The following is a 27365-nucleotide window of genomic DNA, read 5'->3' as shown; positions in this document are numbered from 1 at the left end:
AATAAACTCCTTCAGCGCCACGTGCCGTATTGTATTCGTCTTTATTTAGTACTTTTCTTTTTCTTCCCTCTCTTTTTACGAAAGCTAGCTGTCAATAGTGGCCGCATACGATTTGGTTTTTATATGCCTTGTTGCGAGAGATCACGAGCAATATTGCCTGTCTCACCAGCCTATAGAACACCGTTAACATCGCAACTGACCTAACGTGGCCACTTTTTATTTCGACCATCCGCAGTACCTGGCAGCAGTCAAGAAAATAAAAGGACAGAAAAATGTTAACTTCGATGAAGTCTCCAGCAATAATGCACGTATGGGAAATGCCGTATAAGCTGGTGCCTCACGGCATAATGCCCTTCCTATTTGCATTCCCATTCTTACTCCTCAGGCGAACCATACTTTTTTGTTGTTGTTTATTTCCTTCCAATTATACGCTCCTTCTGGCAAAGAAATCGTTATATAGTTCTGAGAAATCTCCGGGAAGCACTCCTTGGGAGCACGGCATTGCGCGCGCGTATGCTTATATACGCTTCTCTGATCGCACTGTAGGGCGTGTGTTGCCTCGAGATCAGAACGCTGCCGGACCATGACGCGCTCGGTAAATTGCGAGGGGAAGACACAGTCGAGTGTGTCTAGTCTCTTTCTTCCTGTTCATTTGTTCATTTCTCACTCGGTATACGTACGTGACGTGTAGTTTGCCGACGGGGCAGACCCGTTGTAAAACACGGTATTTATCGTTCCCTCCTCCGGTCTATCTCCTCCCTTCGGGAAGTGCCCGTAATTTCGCTGGGCCCCGCTGCCCTCGCAAAGCCTTGAAGATGCTCGTCTCATCGAGTTACTGGAAGTGAAGGAAGGTTCGGTCGTTGCAAATGCCGGCTATATATCGTACACGCCTGATTCAAGGCATGCCACACACTAAACACATGATTGTAACAGCCCGTTTAACTGGAAAGCTACACCCCCATCCACCACTGCTGTGATTATTCCCTCGTTAACAGTGAACTAGCCTTTCTTGCACCTCTTTAACCTGATCGGCGAGTTAAGATCTGATGTGAAAAAAACATAAAGCTAGAAGTAGTACGGGGGGTGCAAAAACCGGACGCGAAACGTGCAACGGCGCACAGCTTGGAATGCCGCGACGCGCGCGTATGATGGGCAACGATATTTAAACGCGGACCACGTAACTGACTCCAAGGATGACGTATAGGGGAAGAAATAGATAAAGTTAAACACGGAGCCGGGCCGCACCTTCTCCGAGCAGCGCCGCGTGAACATGCCAAACACGAAGTTGTAGGGAGGTTGTACCGTGTATATAAGCTGAACGGCAGCCTTCCAGATGCAGAGACTGCGTTGTTCTCTGGAAACTACAGACCGTCCACGAATGGAAAGGTTAAACTGCGCTGGTCGTAAATGTTATGTCCTAGTGTGTAATTTCAGCAGTTTCTCGTAACAACGTGGAACGAATATCCGAGAACGGGTGTCGGTGTGTCAGAAGAAGGGCGAGCAAAATACCAAACAGAGTTGAGACCGTACTTGCCGGCGGCTAATGTCCTCACTCATATGCCAGAACATGCAGCCAGGAGCAAGCCTTGCAGGGTTTCGCGCTACCTTTCTTTTTTCTTTTTAAGAGGTTGGATACACAACGTAAAACGGGTGAACTTCCATGGAATCCTAATCGCATTGAAATGCTTGGCAAATACACCGGCGGTCTGCATTGCCTACTTTTCATGCAAGTCAGTGGTGTATAGGTCGCTCCGAACATTCACTTTCCAAGCAGAGGAAAGGGAGGAGGAAAGGAAAACAAATACTGAATCCCCCTTGTGGGACATGGCCGTCGCTCTGTACAAGAAAGCACGAAAGCGCATATATATATATATATATATATATATATATATATATATATATATATATATATATATATATATATATATATATATAAGGGAAGGAAGTGTATACAGTAGGGGTCGTTTTTCTGTGTTTTTAAACAATAATAATGAGATCTACCAGACAATAATGCCAAGGAATGTATAGGGGAAGCTATTAGAACCAATGAAATGTAAATACGACGAAATAAAAGTGGGTGAAAAAATAACTTGCCGTGAGTGAGACTGCTCACAGCAAGTTATTTTTTACCCACTTTTCTTTACATTGCACTGGTTCTACTATATATATATATATATATATATATATATATATATATATATATATATATATATATATATATATATATATATATATATATATATATATATATATATATATATCAGCTACGCAGCTTGGGAGTTCTTGCACTTCTTGATTAATTGCTGCAAGCGGCTGCTGGCGTCTGCTCACATGCCTTTCTGTCACGATGGCATATGGCACAAAGTAAGAAAAGAAAAAGTTGGTTCTTCTCTCCTATGCTTGTAGAGAAACGAAAACTTGAGCTGGTACGCAGAGCGTAAGGAAGCAGATAACCGGGGCCATTAGCATCTGTCAGGCATTGTTTTCACGGCTGCGCAGCCTTTCTGGTTCCATCGGGCCACATTAATTACGTCAATCGGAGCAAGCCTGCGGAAGCTAATTACGGCGGCTCGAACAAACGGCGACTGCCGTTTCACTGCACAAAAGTAGCGACCACAAAAAAAAAAGAGTACACTTTACGACAGAACACAGCGCCAGTGAAGAGCGCTCAGTTTAAGGGCATCGGAGCGACGACGGAAGGACGGATAAGTCGGAAAGCGGCTTTGTTTGTTCATTCGTGAAGCGGCAAAGGCGTTCACAGAAACGGGGAGGGAGGTCGAGAAAAGAGGGGTGGGGGGGATACGAAGTTTTGAGACGTCCTTGTTTACGCTTTTCCTCGTCTTCGCGTGTTTGTATTTGCACGGTCGAGTGCGGACATTGTCTGTTAGGGACGTCACCATGTTTTGCAGAATGCAAGCGCAATGAAGTTCGTCGACCCGCCACCTTATCTGCGAATCACTGTGTAAAAAGGGGAGGAGTAATTTTATAGAGTATCAGTGGAACTACGAGGACATATCGAAAGTTGAAAACGAGATATTTTCCTCGTAAGGGCCATTGAATTCGTACACGATGACAGATTTTATTACTTCTAATAATAATAATAATAATAATAATAATAATAATAATGTGTGGGATTTTACGTCTCAAGATCACGATATGATTACGAGAGACGCCACACTGGAGAGTTGCGGAAATTGAGACAATTTGGTGTTCTGACATCGCAAAGTTTGCAGCCAAAATTGAACCCTCGACCTTCGGTTCAGCACCAAAGCACCATAGCCACTGATACATCGCGACAAATTGATTTCATTTCTACTCTAGAGTGAAATAAGTGCTCGCCGCACAAGTGCGTGTCAATATAAGCAAAATGAGTGCTCAGACTCGTTTGATGTGGGTTCCATTTTCCCGATATCATGCGCCAATTCAATGCTGTGAAAAAGAAGGCTATGCAATTGCCACTACTCTCCCTGAAGTAACCAGCACGTTTATTTCGTGGAAAAACAAAATGAAAGGCATAGTAACCTAGGGCTATCACGACCAACGTTTTTCTTTACGTTTATCTAGCCTCTCATACTCGTTAGAAAATATATAGAGAGCCAAATGGGCATTGCGAAACGATGCAGGCTTCAGTTGTGCATGAATATGAATGTAGATGTGCATGAAATGTGAGCTCGCGAGGAGTCGGGTTCAATTGACAACCATGATAGCCTTGTTTATATGGCTGCAAAATGCAATAACACACACATGTGCTTTGATTTCAATGCGCGTTCAGAAATCCAGGCTAGTCAAAATTATTCTGGAGCCATGCAATACGGTGCACATGCGCGTCATAATTATTCAATAATTCTGGCGGGTATAACACCAGAAATTAGCATATTTGTCTCAAATTCGACAAGTAAATATTGTATTATATTAGTTGCTGCTAATATTTTCTACCAATCATTGTCGTTTTCCGGCCAGATCAGGCCAGCAAACAGCAAGGTTGCTGCCTCGGAAATCAATTGAAAAGCCGCAACGGCACTTCGTTCATTCTTCCATAGAATTCCTATTCCATAGATATGCATTTGCATTTATATTTATATGTTTATTCTTCAAGTTGGACAAGACGCGTCATCTGGATCTTACTGCAACCACACGGGAAGAATATTTACCGGCATATTTATTTGATACAAGTATTTGATCTTGCTGTGCAGTTACTGTTCGAAAATCCCCCCAAAATATGTATTTCTTTATGAAAAAAAGTGGGTGTGAAAGTAAGGACTCTCTTTTTTTGTCGGAATGCAAGCTGCACACATTGCTTACCTCTTCGGGAACACTTGCTAGCAAAGTACAATTATTATTTGCAACGACGATGGGTGGAACTCATCAATGATCAGTAAGAGCAGCGTATTTTTACCAGCATTATGAGCTGTTTTTAGCGTAATATAAACTTCGTTTATCATATAGTTTATTTCTTCACAAGTTGGAAGAAAGTATGAATAACTTGAAAATTATTCCTTTCCTGAACTGCATGCTTAGTAAGAACCGTGAGAAATATTAGACTATCTGCAAAAATCGCTAATGCCGCTGAGTGGCATGCACACTTTGTTCGCCTTTAATGAAATTCTAACTTGATTCGAAAAGACATGCGGGTAAAAATAATCGCAAGCTCTGCAAAGCTCCGAAAGTCATCTGAGTAAAAACACTGGTTGAAATATGAACCACCCAAACAATAAAGCAAAAAAAAGACCCGTAACGGGTGATGATGCGCGTGAATTGTATCTGAGAGCGCATAACTTATCAGGCCGTCATCATTGATCATTTCCTTCCTCTTATTGGGTCAGCGCTACTGTATGATCACCACATTTGAACACCACGTAGCACATTTTTCGCGACAAACTACCTGAATGCAAAGGAAATTATTTAAGTATATTATGATGACTCCATCTTCAGTGAATGCTCAAGAAATAAATGAAATTAAAAATTAACCACGCCACAAGACACCTCTAGTTTGTCCGCATGCACCGACACGACTTTCACCTCATTGCTTTCTATCTTTCTTTCTTAAGTAGAGCAGAGGGGCACGTAAGCAATCATCACTTAGGGGCTCGAAACGAATTCTCCTCATCGTTCCGTTCAGATGAAACTTTACAGGAAGTGTCGCGATAGGTCAGGTGATATAAGTCACTCACACTGATTTCTTGTTTTTTTTATCAATATCCATTGTTCCCTAAAAAAAAGTTGCAACGGATACCCAGAACTCGCTTACATTAACGGCGAGAAAAAATAAGGCCATGCTGAATTATACGTGAAAAAAATCTTACACCGCAAGGACTCTTCTTGTTCTACTGCTCTAAGCCAGGTATTACGTCTCGTGGAATCGTTTTGAAATAAAAAAGAGCGACAATACGATAGAACGTAATTAAGCGTTACTGTTTATTGTTTTCTTGACTACCGAGTTCGATTAACCATGGTATTTTTTGTTTGTTAATCGTTCTCTTCAGAAGTTTCTTTCTCCCTCTGACATATTGATCTTTTATAACACAATGCGCAAGAATACTCGATGTTCTTCTTCATGTGAGTGTACCATTTCTGACATTAAGAACACGCACTATTTATTGTAAGAAACTCGAACTCAGACACCGAACTCAATTTTTCATTAAAGTGACCCGAAAACGGTTCAGTTTATTTTTTACAAACACACTGTGCCAGTAGGCCAAGTCTCAGGGGCTAATCCAGACAAATTTGAGCTCTCTGCGTAAACTGTGTAATTTATTAGAGCGCTTGAAAACTGAGAATCGCTGCAGATTGTTGTGACTCCGCCAAACGCGTTTTCAACCGCCCATTCACAGAGGGACATGCTCTTGCCCAGAGCACGTTAGCCGCCACGTCACCGCAGCGTCCGATCTGATTGGCTGTCATGGGCTGTAGAATGCGCGGAAGTAAGGAATGCGCGGAAGTAAGGTGCTAAGGTGGCGGCACCTGTTAGAGCAGATCTCAACCACTCCACGCTTTAGCTATGTTGTCAGACTGCCGGGCGCGCTATGTGACTGATGACCTCCGAGACTGCGCGCAACCTGCCAGCGTGGGATTTCGGAAGTCTAGACTGGTAAAAGCTCAAATCTTCAAGTGGCGCTCATGAGAGCTCTGCGATCTCCAGCGCTTCCAGCGTGCGTCATGAGTTGAGGAGTACAGGCAGACGTGAGAAGCACAGTCTGTAGCAGCCTTGGTACATGGCGTGTCGCTAAATTTGTGTTGCGAATGGTTTGATGATGCTCCAGCCGAAACGCTGACAGAACTTTTGAAAAAGCCGCATCAAGGTCCTTTTAAGTGATTACTTGAGTTTTGGTAACATGAACGCAACATATTGAATTGCTAGTGATAACTTTACGGTCGAGCATTTATTGTGGTGAACACTTTTACGCTTACCTTTTTTTTTCGGTGCTCCAACTCACATTTCTCCTATGTATAACACTTCAATTACCGTTTCTGGTCTGCAACCACCACAACATTTAAGACTTAACTCGAATGGCGGCGTGGTTTCTTGGAGATTCTTGGACGCATCGGAACTTGCTAATTTCATCTAAATTTTCTTGAACTTTCTCTCAGTCACCTGGCTATTAGCCATCGTACTATATTCAAGTGCTCATGTTCTTCGCGCTTTCCGCAAAGCTCATAAAGGGATGGCACCACGTATGGCTCCCACATTTCATCTTCCCTACGCATTGGGTTATTTCGCTTCTCATTGAACTCAATTTGACCAGCTGTCGAGGTTACATAACTAAGAAACAGCTCCATGAAGATGACGTACTTTCTTACAAAACCATCGATCCTAAGAGACAGCAGCGCATTTCACTGCTGTGTATTGAAGTGCAAGTCCAGAGAACAGCTTTCTGCGAAGTAATGTTTGATTAAAACTTTTTCACTTTCCCCATGAAAGGAGGGAAACGTTGGAGTTTTTTCAACGGATGAAAAAAGTCTGTGTTCTCAAAAGAAGCTAAAGACGATAGCCTACATAAGCAGTGATCGAAGAAGACAAGAGAGAAAATAGAAGAAAACTAAATAGGTAATGAGAGCTGCATTGAGCATACTCTTGTTTTTCTAATGAAGACATTCGTAATAAACGATATATTTCTTGCAACTACTTCAAATATTTTATTCGTATCTCCGTGATTTTCGTTCAATCCGTCAGAGCTAGGGCGATACAATAGTTAGAAAAATGTATATGCGCCTCTTAGCTTTACCGAAATCTTGGTCATTCCTCGAAGGGGGTATGTGCCATCAGAAGAATAAAATGACAACCACATTGTATTCTTTTTGGCAAATGCGCCTAAGTGGGTATGAGCCATGTTAGAGGCCTAGTTATCATTATCATCCTCCGATGCTACCTCATTGGTAGAAACACTGGTGCCATTTTCTTCTAGGCGACAAAACCAGACAGTACTGATGTTATGAAGCATTTTACCGTATGTTGAAATGTTTATAAGACATGCAATTTTTGCGGCCGAGGATTAATGTCCCCCCTGTGTTGCTTCCTGAACGTGACGTTCATTCTTGTCATATTATGCCCACTCAAGGTGAGGTGGTGTTCGAAACCGACGAAGGCAGCAAGTGTGCGCCGACCGAGCCGTACTGCGTGACTGTGGACAACTGCCCCAAGGCACAGAGGGACATCCGCCGTGGTCAGCATCCCACGATCTGTGACTGGCGTGGAACCGTTTCGCTGGTCTGCTGCACGGAGCCGACTTCGCTGCCTCCGGTCACTCCAGAACCTCGTACGTGTTCGAAGGCTCATTTTTCCGAGAGAACGCATAGTTTTTCTTTCGACTTGTAGAGTGTGAATGGTTTCCTTTATTCATCGCTTCTCGCATCGATAATGTGATCACACGATGCCGAAAAGATCAAGAGCAGCTCTACGAATGACAAAACAATGATTGCAGTGTTTGATCACAGTGCTGAGAGACGTCATTATCCACCAGTAAACACAGTCTCAAATTGTAAATTAAAATGTTTCGGGGAGTTTATTCTCCGCTTCCATGTTTGGTAGTGAATGATCTAGACGCCATACCCCGTAACCGTTCAACGATTCAGTAAGAAATATTATGCAAACCAGGTAGCGCATGTCAAATAGAATTGTTACTACCCGATGAGCTATGTTTATCGTTCCTTCTGCGGCGTTTGATACCACGTACATAACGTACAACGCATGCAAATGGTTACAGGTATGTTATTTTTGTTGTTTTTGTTAACTGCCATACAAGAAAGTGAAAAGGAAGGCGCTCATATTGACTCGCACTCGCGCTAAATAAAGATTCTTTTTCACGGGCGTCTTCATCAGGCAGGTTTATGGTCGTCGGTGCAATATTCTCCCTGTATCACCCTCCTCGCTTCAAACAAAGTCTACTCTTCTCTTTTTCCCATCACCAGAGTCTCCCGTGGAACCTCCCGTGGTTCCGCCCGTAGGACCTCCTGTAGAGCCTCCTGTACAGCCTCCTGTTGAGCCACCTGTACAACCTCCCGTTGAGCCTCCCATTGTGCCACCTGTGCAACCTCCTATCGAGCCTCCCGTAGAGCCTCCTGTGGAACCTCCTGTGGCTCCACCCGTTAACACACCTCTGCCAGAGCCGAATCCTCCGACACCGTTGCCAGGGCTATCTTCTGTGGACGGCACTGGCTTGCCCGATACCCCACCTGGTGGAACTTCGGGTGGCCGCGACACCTCTGGGGGTGACGACTGCGACTGCGAAGAAGGTTCGCTCTACTTGTCGCTTAATTAGGGAGGTGTAACTTTGGGGCGCATTCGCACTTGAGAAGTGAAGCCACAACAAAATCGCCAGAGTGGCGCAAAACCACTACCGCGCTTCGAGAATGTTCACATTCGTTCTGCCTCCGACGCCGCCACTGCCATGGCTACCTTGAGTTAATTCGACTTTGCCTGCTTTTTGTGCACTAAATTTCGTACTGAATTCCAATTACTCACGCAAATAACTGAAAAGAAACAGCTGGCACCTTTTGAAACTTTGTTTCTGAAGATAAGCCTGCAGAAACGACCCGAGCGAATGCACTGGCAGCGGCGGGGGTGGATTCAGATGGCTGTACACAAACGCGAGACACGTTGGGGCATGCCGACTCGCTGCTGCAACACCATGTAATTCCAGAGTTCTCGGCGATTGTAATCCAATCTAGGCTCTCCAAGAACGCATTCTCGTTGAGGCCGTAAAGATTGGTCGTACTGCACGGGTAGTTTGCGATTTGAGTCACTGCAAGCCCCCGTCGACACCGTTGCCACCATGCTGAATTTGCCGCTGACTGGTTAGGTCACGTGATTTGATCTAGCGCAGCCGAAGCCTTGAAGTGGAAACCGGATCCGCTTTCGCGGGAAAGTTGGTCTGGGACCAATTTTATAGCGTGCCGGCCGCGCGGCGTAGTTTTCCGGTAAAAATTGTTGATTGGGCAAGTTGGTGATTTATGATTGTTTGAAATAAAAGCGCGATACGTAGACGCGGACAGAATAGACAGAGACAAGCACTTCCTAGAACTAAAAGTTTAATCGGAAAGCTGGTAAATATATATACTGACAGATAAAGCATTTCGTAAGCACATACGACAAGACCAAAGGGCAAACCAAAATAACAAAATCGATGAAATATCCTGTATATCAGCGCCACCTTACCAACGCCGACTTTGCCTTATAACGGTTACCTAACTCCTATAAAAAGTGCGATCGTCCAAAAACGCGAGCTCTTTTTCCACGTGGCTGTTTGCGCAGCGCGTGGAGCCAGTTTTTGGAGAGATTCGCCGCTGTCGCACTATTCGAGGCCTAGTGTGAACGCGCCCTAGATATACTGGTGAACTGCAGGGGTCGTTTAGCCATTTTTGGAAAAACAATATACTTTCTTAGTGTGCAGGCAACGTTTTAAAAAGAAGACAGATAGGAAACAGCGCAAACTTACAACCATTTTATTGCACAGATAGTGGCAATATATACACAGTCAAGAGGGCGGGGATATTGTTGATTGTTGACTGTGTAAATATATGACTGCGATTTCTGCAATAAAATGGTTGTGAGTGTCCGCTCTTTCCTATCTGTCTTTCTTCTGAAACGTTCCCTGTACACTAAGAAAGTATATGTATATTTTTTTTCAAAAATTCAATGCCATCCAGCTCAAGTAGCCACTATTTTGCTTTTAGCCATTCCAGCTGCTTGAAGCAAAAGTCATTATGGAGGAATTATTTCAATCCAAAAAGATGTTGCAACGTGACACCTGCTGAATTCGCACTCAGAGAAACAATACGCGTTTCTTCACCCGACAAGCCGTCACCTTCGGCGAAGCAGCGCTGCGGAACATATGAAAAAATGTGAAATCTGCGCGTATGACTATTGGACAGTCATAGCGCTTTTTGCCGCTACACAATTCAGCGTGGTAGAAACACTGACTCAATTCAGCGTGGCAGAAACATGCGATGAAACCACTTTTCACAGCAGAACCATCTCTCCGATGCCGACGCATTTCTTTAGTAGGCATAAACACGTGACCGGTGCAGTCTAAGCATATAATCGGACGCCTCACCACGCCGCTCTGCAATTCGTGTTTCCGGATGAGCTAAGTGGCCCCATCACGCATCGCCACCGGTATACAGTGGGCCTTAATTTCCCTTCCGTCGTCGTGGCCCCGCAGAGAAAAGGCCGCTGCCAGTCAGGAGTTGTGGATTGCGGCCTGAGGCGACCGAGTCAAGGGTGCGACCAGCGCGGCTACTCTTCGGTGAGCCCGTCTACTCTCTGGACGCCCGCAGGGTTCGAAGACCTGGACTGAGCAAGCGGCGGCCGCTCAACGCGCTGTCGCTGCTCCCGCGCCAGCAGCTCAACCGCCAGCCGCAACATCAGCAGCAACAGCATCAGCAGCAGCAGGCGCTGTCGTCTACGCCCGAGAACATTTGGCCATGGATGGTGAGTGGACGCCCATTCACACTGCACCTACAGTCATTCAGAATTTCGGTAGGCTTGATTCAAGACCCGCTTACAGCCAGAGTATTGGGGTGTCGTTCAATGCTTAATTTAGCAAAACACCGCGGTTGCATTAGGAAATGTCCGCTTTGACACCAGCACCACCACCAACATAATTCTATTATGAGCAGAATACGCCACAAAAACTAAATTTATATGATGGCAGAGCACGAAACAGGCCTAGAAAAGCTGCAGTTTTGTTTAAAAATAATAATTCATGCTCTCTAAAGGAGTTCTTTTGCAATAATAATAACTCTCCGTTTTCTTCCTGTTTTTTTTTTTGACTTGTTGTTCGTGAGTGGAATGGCCTAGATTCATTCACAACTATTGCCGTATCACACTCACATTTTATTGAGTAGCTGGAAGATGTCCTAAATAGTCAGAAAAATAGCATTTTTGTAATTATGACTTTCACCACTTCCACATCCCTGAACCAATTTTAGAGAGGTTAGTTGGATGTAGTATGCGCTTTGTGCCGTATGTTGTCATCATCTTATCTGTTGCTTTTTGCGCAAATAATTATGTGTGCAGCGAACTAATTCATTTGTAATGACGTTTGTTTAAACTACTTCTTTTCTGAACAAAACTTTAATCTTATTTTTTGTTTTCTTGTTTTTTTTCAGTTTTATATTTTAGTTTCTTGCATACTTTTATCACATGTTTTTAATGATATGTTAGTCCTGCAGATTTCAGCTTCAGTGCATTTCAGTTTTTTTTCAATAGTGCATTTTATTTTCTGTTTGTTGTATCTGTTTGTTGTTGAAAAATTGATGTATTTGCTTTATGGCCGTTGTATAAAACTTGGATTCATTTGTAACTACACACTCACCTGATATGGTCTAGATGAGACTTGCAGTATTATTAACAGGTAAATAAAGAAAACTTGCAACCAATAAGTATGTAAGATTGGTGGGGGAAGGGGGCTAAGCATGCAATTATCAGAGGTGAAATACAGAATCTGGTTCCTAAAATGCGTCGTCATTAGCAGTTACCTTCAATATCGGTAATATAATTCCAGCGTCATTATTGGCTCGCAGGTGCTTTTGTGCTATAATTGGTCGCGAAGAAAAAAATATTGGTGGCCATGGTGATAGCAATATGTGCGCCCCAGGTATAGTGAATATTATGCATGTCAGAAATAGAATTTAAATAACACAATCGATGTGGTTTATTAGAAACAGCAATTACATTCCAGATATCCGTTGAATAGGGCTTGTTGCGGCATCTAGCGGACCAGATCTCAACCACGCTTTTCTGTCGGCGTGGCTTCGGCAGCGCGCGAAATACAAATTTCACTAGAGCATTTAATCGCGCACAAAGAAGGACAGATGAAGATGATAACAACACAAGCGCAACACAAACGTAAATAAGTGTAGAGAAATCTGTCCGGTAGGTATTGCTTCTCCCATCCTGTGTTTGTCATGTTCAAAATTATTTTTGCCAGCATGTCCGCGGAGCAGCCATCTTGAGCACTGCGAAATGCTGCCATTCATTTGCTGTGCTTTAGGCGGCTTCTTTTGCTGAAGAATTTACAGCTGACAGTTTGGTTCGCTACCACTACCGTTAAAGATTCGTATTTGTTCATATGCACCCTTTTCGAATGGGAAACTTTCAATGGTGTTCGAGTGTGTGAAGCAGCTGCCACACATGTTTTCCTATACGTAGGCTTCTGTGGTGGACCAAGTGAACCCCGCGAGACGGTGTGCCGGCGTGTTGCTCGACCAGCAGCATGTACTGACAGCTGCTCAATGCTTTGGACCTGAAAATGGGTAAGTGGAGAATTCTCACTGATGTGACACAAGGTGTGGACAAGGCAGAAAAAGGAGAAGGGAAAAGTGTGGCGGCTGCATGGCTTGGCCAACTTCCTCGCATGAGAACAAGCTGGATTTGTGCAGTTCTACCAGAGATCGATATCGTAATATTTATACTTGATTTCAACCAAGAAGCACAACAAGGTGCGCTTATGCGCAACAAATAAATTGATTTATGTTAATTACCCTGAAAGTTTTGGGTGTACACATTTCCTACGATTCTCATCAGCTGAGGCGCAAACGGTGTGCAAAAAAATGTCTGGTTTTGCATGTCTTCTTTGCTGTCAATGTGCCACCAGCTGACGCTTTGTTTCTAACATTACTGTATGACGCACATTCCCTGTGTTTTTACAAGCTTACAAAAACTTTCCGAGTCCCAGTTGGTCTTTAATGAGCATATCACTGAGCGTAAGCAGGAACACTATGCTAAAGAAGCTCATACACGGTACAAGTGCTTGTGCCGTGCCTTGTATTACGCTATATGTATTACTTTAAGCGCTGCTAAACTAAACCGCTTGTCGCCCCACAATCAACATTTGTTTATTTTTAATTATGCTGCAAGCACAAATCCGTACTCGCTCCGATGTCATTATTCAGCATTCACATATGCACTGATCAGCGCTAACTTAATGCGTAAGCTCAGCTATTTGTAAGCTCAACCAAAGAATCCAAGTAATCGTTGGTTTCAACTGCACATATGAGACCAAGATCTGAGAGCTAGTCAACTACACCATATCCAATATCGAGCCAAACGAAATCTGAAGAGGTTGCTCTTTACACACAAAAGTCAGTCCATCAGTGCTGACACGGTCTACTTGCAAATTACAAAAGTTCAAGAAAAAAGGACACGTTGGAATGTAGAACCACATCGTTCATTATAAACAAGGACATGGCGTGATTGTGAGGCCATGAATTTTTCATTCATGGCGTATTGTTGATTGCAGGAGCAACAGCGCCGTGATGCTGAACATTCCGAACGCGCCGATCACACTCCGACGAGTGGTGAGTGCCGAGGCGCACCCGCACTTCCGTGTCCCGGACGGCTACCACGACCTGTCCGTGGTGCGGTTCGAACCTGCACTCGGTCCAGGACAACTAGTGCCTATCTGTCTGCCCAAGGTACTTAACGCCAGGAGGGAGCTTAACGGCAGCATTCTCGACGCCGTCAGCTGGTCCAACCGACAGAGGGGTAAGAGCACAGATCAGGTGTAATTATTTCTACCATCTTGGAGGAGCTATATGCGAAAAAGTTGCTATTCACATAACCTCCTTTTTGTATCAGTCGTCTGATGCGAGCTGTCAGACCCTGCTGCAGACTCCAGCTCCCTCCTTCGTCTCTCAGAAACCTTTGCCAACATCGCACAATCACTTCCTACCCGGGAGTGGCTTGTATGAGAATAGGCGCATGTTGGTCTGTGATAGTAATAACAGTACATGAGGAAGACAAATGATGAGGAAGTATTTTTATAGAAGAAAACCACTGCAATTACTTTTTCTGGTTCGTGGAAAAATTTTATACTTTTTTTCTTAAAATTTACAGTCAAGCCTCTTGTCTGAATTTATTCGTGTGTCATACGTCTCATAGAGTGAAAAAGTGTATATACGAGAGTGAGAAAGCGCAACAACGAAAATAAATGTGCAGAGAAATATTGGAGGCAACAGCAGCAATTTTCAAGAGCAATTGACTGGCTCGTGAGGACAGGGTTCCATAACACAAAAGGCAGACTTTTGTCAACATGCAGGTAAAACATCTATTGATGAGCAGGAGCACGTATGAAAGCGCAAAATGTGCACACACAAAAAAGTGTGCACTGGTAATTCTATTACTGGTGTTTGCCATACCGTCTCATTTATATTTAAAAGGTGTACAAATGTCGCTATATTCATATTTTTGTCCGACGCAGCAATAATAAAAGTAGAATAAATAATAGAAAACAAAAATGTTTTTTGGATATAAACACCATTTTCTACAGTATATTTTACATACAGTACAGCCATGACACATGAAGTCAAAAGTGTTGTGTCAGAAACCATGTTTATATTTATTACGATTGGACGCAGGCTCGTCCACGCACTTCTATCAGCGCGTATGTCTGTACAAAACGTTCTTTGCATATGAAGAAGCGCATAAAGGTTACTGCACGCAACATCATTGATGGACTTGCTCGTACACACTTGAATAAAGTCACAGCTGTGTCGCAATAGCGAAGCGAAGAATGCCAAAGCAACAAATTGAAAGGTCACGCGCCAAATGGCAAGCAGATCAAAACGTGCCCCGCGTTTCCCGCGCAAAAATGACGCTCGAAACCTGCTCACAGGTACAGATGAACGCGAATAAGCGTCTTAGTTGTTAATTCGCTGGGTCTGAAAAGCGCACCCTTTTCGCAAACGGAGAAGATGCGACAATTGCAGGGACCTTTGTGCGCCCGTTAATAATTACAGAAGTCTTCCGGTGAAAGCCGAAGGCCAGCCAAAGCGTACGATTGTCCCTACCGAGAGATAATCAAGCGCACGCGTGAGCATGCACCCTGCCCTCTCTCCGCGGGGCAAAGTACGCGTGGGAGATGACAGCACTCGCCGCCGCGTCGTGACGATGTGGCGACGCGCGCTCATTGCGCGATCTTGCTGGTAATGCTGAAAACACGATAGTTCCTCCCGAGATGCCCATCACCAGCGGTGAGCCGTAGACATAATTGGCTTGCCGTTTGAACGTTGAAGGAGGTGCTCCTTCGTGGCTCAGTGACTAACGCCTCGATCTCACAAGTCGGAGGTCCGACGTTGGATTCCGCACGCCAGAGGCCTTTTCTAGATTATTTTTCTTGTGTTTTCCTATATATATCGATGCGTATACATATACGGTGAGTGACGCCGACGCCAGCGGCGGCAAAATCCAGCCAAGAGTGACCATATAATTGTTATCGCATTTAAAAAAAGCTGTAATACATGCTAACTTTGGAGTAGTCAGTGCTTGTCACTTATCGTACAACAATGTTATAAGTGCAGTTAGTAACAGCTCTGTGGCAACTGTTACTAGCTTTGTCATTATTAACAGCAGTTAGCAACTGTCACTACCCTAGTCGTTACTGCCTATAGGTAGTAAAATGAAGGTCGTAATAAACGAAGGTAGTAGCCCATTTGGGTGAAGTCATTTTGTAATAACCCATTATTAATATCGGGGTAATTTATTAATTCACTCTTCTGCACAACTTCGGGTAACGTTGCAGAGAATGCCATGAACGAGAAGCATGCGCAAACACAACATGTTCTCTATGCGACAGCACCTCATACTACACTCCGAGAGTATTTGTAGCCATAGGCTAGGAGATGCATACGTGGTACCGGTGAGCTCCTGTGCTTCAGGTTAAATTAAAAAAAAGATACGAGCCTGTAGTGTCATATACCCTTTTATTTCACTAAGTGGGCATCGACACGTAGCACAAGACTTTTAATCAACCGTATTAAAAATAATGCTCTATGTATATTTCTTATATATATTTTTTGCAAGAGAACATTATGTGAAGCGGCCATGAAAATTCTAAACTCTCTAACATAGCCTCAGAACTATTTAATTGATGGCTTGCCCTAGTACATAAGCCGTAGAAAGACAAGAATAATAATTTTGGGGGTTCTTTAAAAAAAGATTTGGTAGTAAAAAAACGTAGGCAGTAAAACGTTAGTAAACGATTAGTAACAGTCCAAGAAAGTTATTGAGCGCTGCAATCATTAGCTGTTTGTTTGCGGTTACTACATTTTCACTATTTTATTTAAGATTGTATACTCTGCAAGTACAGTGTCAAAAAAATTACTCCGAGGTCGGAGTAAAACGCTTGTCCTCTACACTCTAAAAAAGAGCGCGTAAAAAGGGTGGCTTTTTGTCCCAAAACAATAATCGTCATCTATATTGCGTTCCATCCTTGCGCTATCGCCCCGCGCCCGGTACATTCCGGTCACGATGGACATGCCCATTATCAGGGTTACATTGCGTTCTGGATAGGAAAGTGGCCAGCGCCGAGTTTTCGAGAAAGGAAGCGCACGCACGCCTGATGACGATTACTGTTGTGGGACAAAAAGACATCCTTTTTACTCGATATTTTTTAGAGTGTAGTGACCCCCCTATTCGGAGTAATTTTTGCTCCGGACCTTCGGAGCAAAGTGTTTACTCCGGCTGACCGGAGCGATTGCGTGGCACATCCGGAGCATTTCTCATTAATATTTCACTCCGGCCAGCCGGAGTACTTTCGGGGTGCCAATGGAGCATTCTTTACCAGCCTTGCACTCCGGCTGGCTGCAGTAATTACGTGGAACCTCCGGAGCATTGTTACGGGTTTTTCACTCCCGCTATCCGGAGCTTTCGCCGGGAACTTCCGGAGTATGTTACGAATATATTTACTTTGTTCGAGCAAAATTTTAGTGAGATGTATCAGTGTTTCTTATGTATTTGCTCATATCTTTATTCTATGCTGATCGTGTCGCGTATCGGTTATATGAAGGATATCTCAGTTCTGATGCAAGCACAGCAGAGTTACTGTGTATTTTTTTCACAGAGCTCTAGCAGATGAAATTCAAGAAAACACTTGAGTTCTTATTCTTTGAGTTATTCAAAATAAGCTGTCATTTCTGGTTTATTGCACATCATTTGGCAAAAGAAGACAAGAAAGAACAAACACGCAAAAAGCCACCAAAAATAAAACCGAAAAATACAAATCACATGAAATCAACAGCACTCAAGTTTGATGCGCAGTGCTTCAAAATGAAGCCTAGAATGCTCTGAAACGATGCACGTGAAACGAAGAAAGCGTGGCCACTGAGAACAACTGTTCACCATCCGCGAAGGACCATTCATCAGCTTCATCGACGACCCAAGAATTCAGCTGATTGCTTTCTGCATATTCAAACAAAAAAAATATTTACACAATCTCATGTGTAAATCATGCGAGTGGCCCAAAATCTGAGGACACTGAAGCCAACGGTGCTCGTTCAATTCTGAACAGTGTGTGAGTACACGAGAATAACTAGCCTCGTAAACCGACCACACAAACACAAGAACACAGGACGAGCGTTCAATATCAAGAAGTGAATTCTATGTACTCCGGTGTCAGACAGCTTGTACGCCACCAAAACACACCTCCGTGACGTGAACAAAATTCAAAATGGACGAAAGTTTCCCATATATTTCTAAATCAATAGCCCTGCTCTTGCTAAACATTCGAAAGCATTTTTTCTCTATTATGAATGAATTTTGGTACTCTCGAAGATAACATCGGGAATGCCTCTACACATATATGTTCCGAATTTTATCAGATAATATTGCTGATATTACACGCGCAATCAGTTGGCGCTCATCGTCATACTTCAAGCAAATTAGACCCTTATAGTTCGCATGTTTGCGGCTTGTCTCTAAAAAAACAGCGCACCTTCATTCTGCTTTGCAAAGGGATGATGATGATGATATTTGGGGTTTAACGTCTCAAAACCACCATATGATTATGAGAGACGCCGTAGTGGAGGTCTACGGAAATTTCGACCACCTGGGGTTCTTTAACGTGCAACCAGATCTGAGCACACGGACCTACAACATTTCCGCCTCCATCGGAAATGCAGCCGCCGCAGCCAGGATTCAATCCCGCGACCTGCGGGTCAGCAGCCGAGTATCTTAGCCGCAAGACCGCCATGGTGGGGCAGATGCTTTGCAAAGTAATCTTCGAGAGAAGTTGGCACTGTTTTTGTTTTGTTTTTTATTTAGTACTGCCCACTCAGTTTTGCTACTTGTAATAGTGATTATTTTTCAAAGTATAGCTAATGCATGAGAATGTATTGCTTCAAAACTAACAGCCTAAATGACAAAATAAAGTTCACCACTGCGTAACAAAATAACTTAGCAGTAAAAAGTACTAAAGGTACTAAAGGTACTAAAAGGTAAATAAGGGACGGTCAACCAGTTTACCCAACTTAATAGTCCGTGCAAACGTCGGAGGTTATGGAAGCTGATTCATAGAGGCGTCACAAGTAGTTCACCAGGATTCAAGGAGTTCTTTTTTCCCCTGTCCTGTTCACAGGCCAGTGTTGGTGCTTCTGGTGTTCGAGCCCTGTTCGTAAGAGAGAAATAGGAACAAGAGTTTTTTTTTCAGAAAGAAGGTGGAATAGACAGCGATAATTTTGAGTTTTGCCTGTTTGGTCGGAAAAACTTTGCTCTCTCTCTTCCCCCCCCCCCCTCCAAAAAACCACATTCACGGCCAAGCCAGCGGTGAAAAGAGAAAAAAATGCTGCAGCGTGGCACTACTCGTTTCCATGATGAACACAAAAAATACGGCGTCTCTCAGATCATATGGTGGTTTTGGGACATTAAACCCTACATATCAATCAATCAGGATGGTTATAGTAGCAGCAAGTGTTCTACCACAAGAAACTTCTTGCCACTGCATTTACTAGACTAATACCGAAGCAGAAAGCTTGTTTTTAAGTTTCGCCACAGTAAGAATAATTCTTTCGCACGTTTTCAGTGAAGAAGGAGGTACTTAAAGTTCATGATTACTTTTATAATATTGAGTTTCACTTACAAACATATTTATTTGAAATATTTGGCGAATCAACGGGAGACGGTTGCTGAAAATATGCGGGCTGATTGCCAAGGCTTTTCTACCTCGTCAATGCTTGTAGACTACGTCGGTTGACTAATCGGGAAGCCGTCCGCAACCTGTGTTTGCAAACAGCAAAATGGTCTACACTCACCACAATATCTCTCTGTGTCTGCCATCGCAGACTTCCACCCAGGCTCGATGGGCGAGAAGCGCTATCAGGTGATCAGCGTGTCCAGCTGCAACAACACTTACGCCGGCGTCGATCTGTCCCCGTACCCGGCAGGCATCAGCCAGGAAGATTTCATCTGCACCCAGCTGACCACAAACGTTGGCGACGAGTGCGTGGTGAGTTATTGGCACTGTCCCCCTTCTTTATACAGTTGAGACTACACAGACGTTCTTTTGCTGTAAGAACTTTATTTGTGTGTGTGACTTTAAACATCACATGAATAAACCGACATTAGTAAGTTACGAAATCTTGTCTTTCCGGCAAGTTGTGCCCCATAACAGGGACATACAATCGATATTAGGAGCTCTGGATATTTATATTTATAAATATAACGTCTTCTGCTAGTTTTTACAGTACAACAACTTTCCCTCTTACAAAGCTTCTGTCATTTCTTACAAAGCTATTGACACTGGCATGAAAGCGTTTCGTGTATGGAAAAGTATCCAAGTTGCTTCTTTGTTGAGTGCTTCTGTTGGAATCAGCGTGGCAGGGAAGCGATAAGCTTTTAGTATTCAAGCAAAGTATTGCGGGGGCGTTGCATTACTTTTCTTCTAACCAAGGTTTTCATTTTGTGCATTTCCTAGTGCTTCTCTCCCACCTCTCCATCGCCGTAGCCCACACACGTATCACTTTTTATTCTGCATCCCTATGTATGGATACCGGAAAGCTTCGGGTACAATTGCACTGCGTGTATTGTTATTCTTGCACTGCCAGTGCGCACATTACGCTCGTGCCGACAAATTGTTGTCGGGCTGGGCTTCTGTACGAAACTGCTAGTCCTGTACACTGTGCTGTACTATTTCATCTGTGTATAGATTCACAGGTGAAACACTACTGTACGTGCACGGGACGACTACTTCGGTGCAGAAGCAGCTACCAAATAACAGCCTGTCGATGCACTATCGCAACATAACTCTTATACTTTTGGCTATATATTTTTAGCAATAAAACGTAGACCGAAGAAAGCAAACTGCACTCTCGTACCTACCAGTGTGCGAAAACATCGGCGCAATAACATTCGCGCCACTGTCGAAGTGCATGTAGCACCGCGGCTGTGTTAGCATTGCCCGTTACAATACGAGTGGTTATGCGTAGTACGAGCTGTATATACATTGTTCGCTTCCTTGCGCACTTCATTACGGTGTTGTTAACAACGTATATGTAAACTCCGAAAAAACTGGCGCTAACTTGTTATTCTGTTTCACCTTTTCCTTTGTTGAAGGGCATCCCTGGCAGTCCGCTGATGGTGCAGGATGGAAAACACTGGACCGTAATAGGGATGTACAGCTTCGGTGTGTCCTGCAGCGGCACGGCGCAGTACCCGACCGTGTTCACGCGTGTGTCTCCGTACGTCACCTGGATCTACGAGAAGATTGGACTGCGCTAATGAACGTGGCAAGGAAACGGACACGTTGGCTTACTGTGTCGAGTGGGAGTCACGCCGTTACTCTTCCGACCAGTCAGGCGCCGGTTGGCAACTATACACCTCCTGCTAACGCTCGCGTCACGCGCTGGCAAGTTCGGATAGTCGTATTGAGATGGGTTATGATTTCCTAGAGCAATGAGCGTCAGAGAGCTCGCGACAGCGCCTGGAGGAAGCTATGAGTTGGCGTAAGCAACTACGCGGCATCTGTCTATGTTTAATCACACCGCCATTGAAACTAGCCTCCAGCATTCACTACAAGCGCTGTTGACTTTTCGTCGTGATGAGGGCGAAATGCAAAGACACTCCTTTCTGGGTGTCACGGGTGTCAGAATGAATCTGGTGTCCTCCCCTACCGAGTGCATTATGGTTATGTCGTGGTTCAGCCTCGCGAAACCCCACAGTTTATATTTCTACTTAATTATTATCTATGGAAGGGACCTCAAACTCTCTTTATATAGTGGGCGGCAGTCACAAAAATTAGTACCACAAGAGTCGTTACAGTGAAGACAGTAATGACGGGTGAGGGTGGTGGCGTGTGCAGATATTGAACAGAATGTCACCTAACGTCGCCATTTCAAAGAACGCCTTCTCCTTGTTCACATGGACACTTTGACAAGGGTATGTAACGTGAGGTATCAAAAGACATGCAACTATTGATTTCCACATTTACACAAAATCTGGATGTCAACTCTAAAATGACGGTGACGTCACCGTGGAACTAAGTCAACTCCATATGGTCACTAAGTGAACTCATAGTAACCGCACAAAGTGCCCCACGCAAAAAAAAAAAAAGTTTGACATCAGCCCCATCTCTGCAGCTTACCCGAACAAAGCGTTATTGATTGCAATAGGCGAGACAGTAACCGAATTGTCATTTAGTGAAATATTAAAATATTACGTCCTGTAAAAACGCGGGCCGCTAGCGAAACCTCCGCTGGCCACCTGTTTGAAATCCAACCTGATTTCCCTGTAAGTCATAATTCCTATATGTAGAGAACTCTGCAGGGATTAAGAAAGAAGTGGACCATGGCATGCTCGAATTTCATGAAGAGGCACTTGAACGCGCATGGGCACCTAGGGTATACGGACTTACGATTGGACGCAGGCTCGTCCACGCACGTCTATCAGCGCTTATGTCTGTACAGCATTGCATTAGCCGATAAGAAAAGCCTGAAATTATTTACACAATATTCCTACGTACAATTTTTCATGCAGCCGTCGAACCTGGCCCATTAATACTACCCAATCTTCACTACTTAACAGCTATTTTAACAAACCTCAAGGAAATGCAAGTATGCTTTAGAGTTCGTGTTCCAACGTTCAGGAATACTTACCGGCCAATTGTTGAGGTGTTAATGCTTCAAATCCCACAATCGACTATTTCTGGGCTTCCAGCGTGTGACCAAAAAGAGGCGCTCTAGAGACCTGCGCAGGCCTTTTTCAAGAGGTGTGTCCCGTGCACCAATTTGGTACCGTGGCCTCATACTGCACCGTCGTCTTCGCGTTTGGCTGAACCGCTGGTCCCTTCGGCGTGACTCATTAAGGCCCGTGATTCTGTGAGCAGCCAGTGTGAGACTGAAACTGATGGAAGATGGAGTGACTGCTGCTATTGGTACTGTTGATGGTTGGTGATGCAAGTGAACGTTTGGTGCTGCTGGCAGTTTATTTATATTTCTTTCGTGTAAATAAAAACAAGACCTGTGTTGTCAGCCTCTTTGCCTCAATTTTGACCGGAAGCTTCACGAAAGAAGGGATACATCGACTTTGCATTTGGAAATGTGGAAAAGGATGGTCGGAGTATTGCGGTATAAATACGATGAAACCACCGTGATACTCCATTAAGCTATTCTAGCAAAGTTATATCCACTCGTAACTGCCTTCGGCGTCCACGCGATCGTCATGGTAATACTTGCTGAATAAAAATGTGTACATTGCTATTGCGGGAGCGGAGCACACTTAGAGAAACAAAACAAAAATAAAAGTGTTTGAAACATGCGAAACTGACCCCTAGTCAGGATACCACGAATACGGAGCATTTAAGAATTACCGAACGTTGGCTAAGAGCGTTCGCCTATTTTTCAATTAGCGACCACCTTTTGGCGTGCAGTAAAATAAGGCCAATTACCTTTCACATGATAACGTTGGCAAAAAAACCTTGTCTTCTGAATATAGATTTTCAAAGTCCTGCTTAAAAAAATGCACTTCCAAACAACGGTACTAAAATATAGCGAGGCAGGCAAAATGCTCACATATATCGAAATGGAAATGCAATAAGCGCTAAAAACGTATGCAAAAGGAAGAACAAACTAACACAACACAAGGGCTGTCTCCAAACCAAATGTTTGACGGGAAACGCACTATCAGGACGCATTATCATAAAAACAAGTTTGTTTCCATGATAACACATTAACACAACAACAAATTCGTCGTCATGATAATGTGTTCTTATTCGTCTTGTTTCCCTCATATATTTTCAATAAAAATTTTGGTTGAAAGTTGGTGTTTGTGTTAAGATTGAATCATTTTGTTTTTTTGTTTCTTTTTTGCTGGTGGCTTCCATTTGCGCCACTTGAATTTTCACAATGTATCTGCACCAACTATATCAAATTGTTCGTGTTGTCATCACTTTCAAAGCACTGTAGAGAACCTAACTTCACCAGCCTTGCCCTTTTTTCTTGTAATCATTTCGATTCAATACCTAGCCTCCAGTATATAGGGCATGAAACTAAATTCTTGTCCTGGTAAACCTACTGCTCATTTATTTTTATCATCTTTTTTCACAATCTAAGGTAGCACGAATAGCGTGGAGCGAGAGCTTCATATTTAAGAAGAAGCAAACAGAACTCTTAAAGCGATCTCTGTCAAATGTTTTTTTTGTGTGTGTGTGAGAACATAAACATTTTGCATGCGATATTGGGGGTAATTGCCAGAAACTGGCGTAAACTGAAGTTTATATTGTCATAAAGTCGTGACGCCGAAGTAGGAGGCTGCAGGTCCAAGATGAATTTATTAAGTTCGCCAAACTTGTTGCCGGTAAGGGTAATGTTCGATCACAGCAATACACACTAGCACTTATAGCGGCGAACAGAGCGTCGGCCAGCGATCAACTGACCAGTGGTGACGCGCGTTGGCTTTTATACATGTCCCACTGAATATTCCAGCGTTATCGCTAGCGGCCACTTAAAATCCAGTAGAATCCGTAACGTTCGAGTTGTGTACGTAATCTTGACATCACGATGTACTACAATCGCGAAGCTTCTGAAACACTGAGTCACGATTTGCACTCGCAGTCGCTGCCAGTCTTTATGTGGCTGGTAACGAAATAAAGCAAGAGCAAAAATAAGAAACGCTCGTGTCAATACAACCTTCAGCAGTGTCACTGACAACAGATTCACATCCGGACTTCTGCATCCTCTCATCCACAGATTCGGCAATGATAACAAGAATTTCACTAATTGTATTCAAAGCAGCGCCCATTTTATTAACCGTAGCGTCTGTATGCCGAACCAGACCGGCAGTTTCTAGACTTGTAAGCTAATCGTGCGCACGGGACACTAATGCAAGTTGCAAACCGTCCTCGATACCGGTACCCCACAGGCACGTCATCTATACTAAACTGCCGTGGGTACAAGCTTGAGAAGCAAAGCTTGGTGGTGCTGTAACTCTGAACCCGCAGCGCCATCTCTGGTGGAAAAATGGAAACTGGTGATGTATGTGGCATGGTTTCATTTTTTCTGCCGTGCTGCCGCTCGCTTCCATACACGTGCAGGGCTCTCGCGTGGCACTTGCACCACAGCGCAATGCACCACTCGAAAAAAAGTATGTCCCAGCTATACAGGCACTTAGAAAAGTAAACGTAATGAAAGCAGAAAACTTATTCACGTTTGCCTTGTGGAGCAGATGGCAACAACGCTTGACTTAACAAGAAATGCATTTCCGAAGCCCACCACATTATCTTGTACGATAGGTCGAGGTAAGCTTTTTTTTGTTATGCGTTAAATATAACTAATGGTCTAGATACAGTGCTAAATGAAGCCATGCACACAATAAAAGTCCTACGTTCTTGGCAATAAAAAAATTGGCAGATTCCACGTACACTGGAAATCAATTATATGCGAAGCACCAAAAAAGAAGGTTGACACGTAACTTTATAATCAGCACAAAATTATGAGGCTGACGTTAATTATGCCGCACATGACCTTCATGTCATGATTATCGTATTGGGACGTGTCATTTACCTTCGTTGACTATTCAAGTCACGTGATACCTAATTTGGCATATGTGGAGCTAGCGAAACGACCTCGAGCACCATGAGCGTGGCGTAAAGTCATGATTTCCACATTAGGATCTTTCACTTATGCTCGCCATGCAGTATTGTTATGCCATACCAATTTTGGTATCGATAATAATATTAAAACGGCCAGCAAAGCTAAAGTCATAGATAGATAGATAGATAGATAGATAGATAGATAGATAGATAGATAGATAGATAGATAGATAGATAGATAGATAGATAGATAGATAGATAGATAGATAGATAGATAGATAGATAGATAGATAGATAGATAGATAGATAGATAGATAGATAGATAGATAGATAGATAGATAGATAGATAGATAGATAGATAGATAGATAGATAGATAGATAGATAGATAGATAGATAGATAGATAGATAGATAGATAGATAGATAGATAGATAGATAGATAGATAGATAGATAGATAGATAGATAGATAGATAGATAGATAGATAGATAGATAGATAGATAGATAGATAGATAGATAGATAGATAGATAGATAGATAGATAGATAGATAGATAGATACGCTCAAAGTCACCGCAGTTCACTAAGAAATGCTTCGTAACTTTCGTGGTGTTCAAAAAAGAAACACGTGGGACACGGCCATAGCACTAAAAAGCCTTATAAGGTTTGAGTCGTGTCCTCCGTGCCACTGGAGCGTCACCCGCTCACCTATAGCTGCGAGGCAGCTATAGTTTAGCTTTAATCGCTGCGAAGCAAGTTGAACTGCTCACTTCGTTTGCTTTTAAATGCGGAGCATTTCTTAGTGAACTTCGGCGAGTTTGACCATATTTAGCTACCTACCCACCCATGATTTTAGCTCACCTGACTATTGGGATAATGGGATATATACCCATAATGGAATACTGGGTTATATTGTCATGATTTACATGTCATGGTCTTGCTGCTTCTGCGGTGGTTTCGTTCAAGTGGCATATTGCAAAACTGGTATGGTATGACATGAATTCATGACAAACAACAGTGACAAGTCCTCACGTAGAAATCATGACATGCGTGTCATGTAAGAACATGCCTACATGCCACGCTTATGATGAACTCGTGGTTGTTTCGCCAGCTTCACATATGGAAAATTTGGTATTACGTCTTATGCCTTTCTCATCCACGTGAGTGGATGACAAAGGCATAAGACTGGTGCAAACATAATAATCATCGCATGCGTATCATGTAAAACATGACATGCTACGCTCATAGTGCGCTAGCGCCCATTTAGATACATTCACATAACTAAGTTTGGTGTTACGGGACGTCAATGAATGACGAAGGTGTATGACTGGTGCAGACATGACAATCGTGAAATTCCTTTCATATAAGAGCATGACTACATACCACGCTCATGGTGCGCTCGCGGATTTTTTGCCCACTTCACATATACCATACTTGGTATTACGTGGCCCGAACGGGCGGCGAAGGTAAATGACACGTCCAAACGTGATAATCATGATATGCATGCGTGTCACGTAAAACATTACATGCTACGCTCATAGCACGCTCGTGGCCGTTTCACTAGCTTTACATATACAAACTTGGTATTACGTGACGTGAATGGGTGACGACCATGAAATCCTGGCGCAAACATAATCATCATGATATCAAAGTCATGTACAGAACAATTTACATCCACCTCGTAATGTTGTAATGATTTTAATGTGACAATGAAACCGTCTTTATTCTTGCTTCGCATATCATCGATTGCCACTTACCTCGGATATACCAATCTTTTTTATTCTCGCGTCTTTCTTGCAATCGAATTTTATGAGAATATCAACTGTACAGGTGTATACGCCCTGCTGCATGAACGCGGCTCAGCTTGAGAGGTGCCGAATTTCCAGCAGGATGTGACATCAGGCACGCTACGAGATATCGCAATTAGCGCACACATAAACGTACACACGCCGCTAGCGTGAACGGAAGCCGCACATCTCTGAATCTCACTATTATAATTCATGTATTAGGTGCCAGTTCGATTCAGCGGCTGGAATCAAAATGGCACCCTAATGAAGCGACAAAAATAGAACGA

General features: G+C 43.4%; 1 protein-coding gene across 1 annotated transcript in view; it reads left to right on the top strand.

The window, feature by feature from the left end:
- LOC119161139 (uncharacterized) overlaps positions 1-21368 on the top strand; it is a 41334-nt gene extending 19966 nt beyond the window's left edge. Inside the window, exons 2-8 of the mRNA XM_037413488.2 lie at positions 7557-7754; positions 8407-8730; positions 10659-10927; positions 12650-12753; positions 13740-13984; positions 19555-19718; positions 20825-21368. Of these exons, the coding sequence (XP_037269385.1) occupies positions 7557-7754; positions 8407-8730; positions 10659-10927; positions 12650-12753; positions 13740-13984; positions 19555-19718; positions 20825-20989 (1469 nt within the window). The 3' untranslated portion in view covers positions 20990-21368. The remainder of the gene's footprint in view (positions 1-7556; positions 7755-8406; positions 8731-10658; positions 10928-12649; positions 12754-13739; positions 13985-19554; positions 19719-20824) is intronic.
- Positions 21369-27365: the final 5997 nt, after the last annotated feature.

The sequence above is a fragment of the Rhipicephalus microplus genome, chromosome X (assembly GCF_043290135.1).
Source record: "Rhipicephalus microplus isolate Deutch F79 chromosome X, USDA_Rmic, whole genome shotgun sequence".
Lineage (NCBI taxonomy): Eukaryota > Metazoa > Arthropoda > Arachnida > Ixodida > Ixodidae > Rhipicephalus > Rhipicephalus microplus.
Note: the sequence above shows the minus strand (reverse complement) of the source record. Positions and strands in the feature narration are given on the sequence as shown.